The 6188-nt window shown below is 41.5% G+C and overlaps 2 protein-coding genes across 2 annotated transcripts; both read right to left on the bottom strand.

Annotated features, from left to right (window-relative positions):
• Positions 1–989: 989 nt before the first annotated feature.
• TM35_000292230 (uncharacterized protein) lies at positions 990–3278 on the bottom strand (the record flags this gene model as incomplete). Its single annotated transcript, XM_029028380.1, has 1 exon — positions 990–3278. One exon carries the CDS (start codon positions 3276–3278, stop codon positions 990–992), a length of 2289 nt encoding a protein of 762 aa, XP_028880407.1.
• Positions 3279–3948: 670 nt separating this feature from the next.
• TM35_000292240 (threonine synthase) lies at positions 3949–5979 on the bottom strand (the record flags this gene model as incomplete). The annotated part of the gene is made up of 1 exon (XM_029028381.1): positions 3949–5979. The coding sequence occupies one exon, from the start codon at positions 5977–5979 to the stop codon at positions 3949–3951; it is 2031 nt and encodes a 676-aa protein (XP_028880408.1).
• Positions 5980–6188: the final 209 nt, after the last annotated feature.

Here is a 6188-nt window from a genome sequence, read left to right on the forward strand (position 1 = left end):
CATTTATCCAAACGAGAAACAGCGGTATAATTCAGAAAAAGAAACAAAAGAGGATCCAAATACAAATAGAGTTTCCTTCTCATTCAGAGGAACAACCGCGACGCAAATTCACCACCATCTCTCTTCTTTTCTCTTCCGAACTGCATCAAAATCCGGCGAGTAAATAAGCACACCAAATAGGGTCAAACATAACCAGAATTGTTCCACACTTTACAGCTATTAGTCTATAGGATCAATAAAATGCAACTCTCACTCTCAATATATTTTTTCTTTCTTTGAGTGAATATTGCACCTTTATCATTATTTGTTGTACCACAGGAGAGGCCTGATGCTCTTATATGTCAGTGAGGTGAACGTATTCATGGCTCATCACATCGACGGCAGCAACAAATCCAGAATTACAGAAAGAATTTTATTTATTTATTTTTTTTTATTTTTTTTGTAAAACTCTTCTTTGAGCCGTCATAGGAATATTGATCAACCTAACAGCACCACCAGACCTCTTATCAAGAGAGAAAAACACAAATAACGAGTGCCTTCAAACAGCTGCAGTTACACCCTCGTGAGGGAAGGTTTCTCTCATAGGGTCGTATTTACCAGAGCAACCCAAGCTCTCAAGTGCTTCGTAGCATTGGGAATGTGAAGACGGGAAATTCAAAAAAACAAAAACAAAAACAAAACACACAGACAGACACAGACACAGACACAGAGAAGTATATGTAGTTAATTTTTTTTTTTTTCTGTTTCCACAACATAATACTATTTTACCCGGGGAAAATAGAAATAACAAACAGGGGGTTCACCAAAGCATAAGAAAACACATAAATGCATAGAAGAGGAGCGATATCTGCAAAAATAAATAAATAAACAAACAAACAACAACCCCTCATGAGTGCACATCTCTCATTAGAGGATGAAAAGAGGTAATTTTTTTTTTTTTTCGTGTCGTTGTTATTGTTATTTCCTTTTTTTTCTTTCTATCTCTCCAATCACCGCAATTTTTTCTCTATGCTTTGAAGTCTTGAAAGAATTTCCTTGGGATTATCAGAGAGAACCGGAATGGCCTCCACTTCATCCATCTCGGCTTCAAGCTCATCAAGCATCTCAGCAGTCAACACGGGACCAGTCGAAGATCTGCCCAAACGACCACGCCCACCATCATCACTACTCCCCTCATCTTCTGAAGTATCACTATTGGCATCACGGTGTCGTTTTTTGGTAGATTTCTTTCTCGTCGTTTTTACTGTTTTCGTCGCTTTTGCTGTGGCTTTGAGGGGTGGTCGTCCACGGCCTCGCTTTACTGGTTTTTGGGGTGTTGGTGCCTCTGAACTGCTGCTGCTGCTGCTGCTGCCACTACTACTGCTACTGCTGCTGTCACTCTCTGAAGAGTCTTGAGAGGATGATGAGGAAGAGGCGGAAGAAGAAGACGAAGATGAACGTGCGGCCCGACGTCGCTTTAGTGGAGGTTCACGCAATGTTTTCTTTTTTTTCTTTTGCGCCTCTACTTTTGAGACATAACTCTGAAGGAGTGTTTGTTCCCCTTCATCATCGTCAATGACTCCGTCTGCTCGCAACTGTTTTTCTCGTTTTGTGGTCGTCTTGCTACTATTACTACTACTACCGCGTCCTCTACGACTTTTCATATCGGTGGTAGCAGTAATTTCTTCTTGACTACTCTTCTTTTTTCTTCCACGCGTCTGCCCTACACTCTTCTCTTTAGACTTCTCCTCCTGACGTTTCTGTTTCTCATTTAATGGCTTACACTCGGCTTGAGCGAAAGAACACTCCCAGTAATCAGGAGTGGGCGTAAGTTTCTCTGGCAACTCACGCCACTCTCTACAGCGATCACAACGGACCCAGTGAATAACATCATCATCACCATTTGTTTCCGCCTTTAATGAATGTTTCTTCTCCTTTGTTGGTTCCTCAACCTTTTTCGGTCTCCCTCTCCCTCTTTTAACTGGAACCTCTTCATTTGGTGAGACTCTTGTCGTTGTCGTTGCCGTTGTTGTTGTTGTTGTTGTGGTGGTGGTGGTGGCGGTTGCTGCTGGTTTTGTTTCTGTGGCTTCTGTAGCACTGTTGACAGCCAACCGCAGTCGTAGTCTTGGACGGTTTGCGTTATCCACACTACCAACACTAACACTACCAACACTACCGGATTCACTCTTCTCTTGTCTGTTCTGCTGGGGAACAAGCCGCAGTACAGGTCTGGACGACCCACCTGCACTATTACTATTATTACTATTACCAATACCACGAAGGTTTAGACTAGCCCCCACAGAGGGGTTTGAAGTAGTCTTAGTAGTAGTCTTAGTATTAGTAGTAGTAGAGGCTTGTTTTTCAACAGAAGACTCTGCAGCCTCAAGCCGTGGGGGAAACATTTTCGTCAACTCATCCGCCATCACTAATGTACCGCCTATACCCAAACCACCACCACCACTACCACTACCACCACCTACAGCAGTTGTATTTGGTGTATCCAGCAATAATGATTGTGGGATCACAAGACCACCTTCCTGTGCTTCTCTTTGTTCTTCCTGCGTCTGTGCATCTCTCGCCGCGCGATTTCCAATCTTGACGAGTTCCTGACATGCCACGACGAGTGGACTGCCGAGGCCATTGTATAACTCACAGTTACTGCGCATTAACACCAATAGTTCCTTAAGGCCGGTGTAGTCCTCCACCTCCGCATCCCACACACTACAATAGAGAGAGGCTACAGAAACCGGACGCTTTACACGGCGATAGTACTGCGGTGCCTGCCATTCAGCAACGGGAAGAAGAAACTCAACGGCAGTGGCGGCGGATGCGCTCCAAACAGCATCCACAACTTTAATTAAACTGCAGCGACGGCGTAGTGTACGTGAGAGTGTCTTGTCTTCCCCTTCACTCTCTTCCAGGAGTGGGAAGAGCAGAACCTCATCCATGAGTCGCTGCACACGTATGGATTCATAATACATGGCTAGACTGCGTTCCTGTGCTTGTTGCCGTTTGGCCTCTGTGTGATCATCACCGCCTCGTCTTCTTCCTCTTTGTTCGCCTACACCACTTCTGTGATTTGTTGTTGTTGTTGTTGTTGTTAAAAATGTCTCATCCCACCGCTCTCTGCGCCATTGCCGCATGAGAATCGCCAACGTCGAGGCGAAAACACGGCGATCCGACACACCAGACAAATGAGTAGCGAATGATGTACGGAAGGTGTTTGTGATATCTACCGCAACAAAGTGATACCACAACATGGATGTGGATGAGTTACACTGGGCAGATACAGCTGCCATCTTTCCTTCTCACTCTCTATCTATCTATCTCTTTGTCTAACAGACACACAAACACAAACAGGAGTAAAAGAAAGAATGGAAAGAAAGAAAAGAGAGAGAGAGAGAGAGAGAGAGAGAGAGAGAGACAGTGCTTCCCTCTCCCTCTTTTGGTAGGTGTATATATGTGTGGGTTGCCTTCCTTTCTCCCGTTCACACTTTGAAGACTGAGAATGAGAGTGAAAGTTAAAAAGAAAGAAAGAAAGAAAAAGAAAAATAAAAAAATAAAAAAGATGAACATATGTATGAAAGAGTGTTGCCTCCCTCCTTCCATTCAGAAGTAAAATACACAGATCAAGGAGAAAATAATCATTACAGAGACTTTTAACTCCCTCAGGAAAGAGATAAATAGCAAACAAAAAAAGAGAGAAAGGAAATGCACACCTATATGTGTGTATACTCACATAAAAGGAAGAAATTAAAAACAAACAAACGAGGAAACTTTTTATTTTTTATTTTTTTCGGTTCCCTTTCACTGAAAGAAAACAATATCTTCGCACTAACGGATGCCACTCATTTCAATTTGCATACAAAAATAGAAAAATAAGAATAAAAAAAAAAATGTCTTGCCTCCAGCTATTAGATGCTGGTTTCAGAGGGGAAAGAGTATTTGTATCCCAATCCACCTCTCTCCTCACATCTTACCCCAAAAGGTAGAAACAAATGTGAGAAGTTCCTCTTTAATAGATGAGATATTCGCCTCAACCGTGCGGGCGGAGTTCCCTTTGGTTTCTGCGGCTGCAAGTGCACTATTCAAAGCGGGATGAATCGTCACATTAGGGCATCGTGTGAGAATAGCATCATACAATGCCCTGCAGGCTCGTGCTGGATTGACGCCTTCTTTTTCTTTTTCTTCCATTGCCGTGGAGTCGGCCATATCTTCACCGCGGAGTGCATGCAGAACAGGTCCAGGGAATTTCGCCCAATGCGCCGTACTTGCAATAACAAGTGGTGGACCTTCTGATGATATCGTGTTATTATTATTATTATTATTATTATTATTATTATTATTATTATTGTTATTGTGTTTTCTTTGAAATTGACGATATTGTTTGGCGGCAAAGACGGCCACAGCGGTGTGTGGATCCAGCAATCTACCGGAAGCCTCATACACTTCTTTAATAGTGGCTGCACACTCCTTCTCACTACAGTGGGCTGACCAAAAAGTTTCTTGCAAACGTTTTAATACATCTCCTTGTAATGTAAAGTGTTTTTCCGTCTCTAATCTTTGCATTTGTTCCCGCACAAAGTTTGTATTTCCATCTGAAAGTAGATAAAGAAGTCGTTCCACATTAGAAGCTTTTAATATATCAATAGACGGTGATGCCGTTAATGTTAAATGTCGATGACGAATATCATAATGTCCAGTTTGCACAAACTCATGCAATACATCATTACAATTAGAAGCCACTACAAGTGTGCCAAGAGGAAGTCCCATTAACTTTGCAAATAGAGCGGCAAGAATATTACCAAAGTTTCCACAAGGCACCACAATATCCAGTTTATCATTATATCGTACTTGTTGCTCTTGTACAAGTCGACGATAGGCCCAGAAGTAATACGCCACTTGTGGAATTAAACGACCCCAATTAATACTATTCGCTGATGATAAACGCACATGAGCCTTTGACCAGAGTTCTTCTGCTAAGTTACGATCAGAGAAAAGTTTCTTTACTGTATGTTGACAAAAATCAAAATCAGCCTCCACACCAAATACACGCACAGAAGTGCCATTATCATAAGAAAGCATTTGCATTTGCTGAACGGGTGAAACCCCATGAAGTGGATAAAGCACCATCACACGTGTAGGACTGCCGGCATTTACAAATCCACTAATTGCCGCTACACCCGTATCCCCAGAAGTAGCAGCGAGAATAATATATAATGGCATCTCATCACTGTTATGATCCGCTTGCACAGCGAGATCGAAATAACGGGGAAATAACTGCAAAGCAAAGTCTTTAAATGCCGCAGTTGGACCATGATAGAGTTCTAAAATCCACATATCACTCCAAAAGGAGTCCCCCGCATTCTTATTCTTATTATTATTATTATTATTATTATTATTATTACTATTATTATTATTAGAAATCAATTTCGTGATGGGACATACATCTATGAGTTGACTCCAGCGAGAAGAATCATAAGCCTCTGTGAGGACTCTTTGCAGTTGTTGTGGCTCCACACTTCTGTCCACCAGACGCTCCAACACACACTGCGCCACTTCCATGTATGTAAGGATTGACGTTGTGCAGATATACTCCAGTTGGGAAAGAGGCATTTGTGGAATACGGCACATATTGAAAAGACCCCCATCGGGAGCTAAACCATCACGTACAACTGTAAGGAATGTAAGAGGTTCATTTTTATTTTCTCCACGTGTGGAGGTAAAGTGATGTGTTTGATCTTTTATAAGAGTCCACACATCTGTGATAACTTCATCAATGGTACTCTTTTCAGTCCATATAAAGCGATAATCATATGGGGTTTCTCCTGGTGAGGTGAGGGGGGCATTATTGGACTCCATAAGAACATGAAATAACGGTAATTGTTCTTTTTCTTCTGATTGTTTGAATAGAGGTGGTTTAAATGTATGGAGGAGGGCGTTTGTTACTTCTTCTTTAATAGCAGCAGTGGCTGAGCCAGTAACCCTCAAATACATCATTTTTCTCTGCTTATATATATAGATAGATATAGATAACTTTCTTCTCTTTTCCTATACAAATGTTTCAGGAAGAAGAAAAAAAAAAAAACAATAAAATAATACAATTGAATAGAAGCCAATATACCCCGTTAAACATTGAAGAAGAAGATTCCATGTATTGTTTATCTCTACATACATACAGATATATATATATATATATATATATATAT

Source organism: Trypanosoma theileri (assembly GCF_002087225.1).
Source record: "Trypanosoma theileri isolate Edinburgh chromosome Unknown TM35_Tth_29_V1, whole genome shotgun sequence".
NCBI classification, from domain to species: domain Eukaryota; phylum Euglenozoa; class Kinetoplastea; order Trypanosomatida; family Trypanosomatidae; genus Trypanosoma; species Trypanosoma theileri.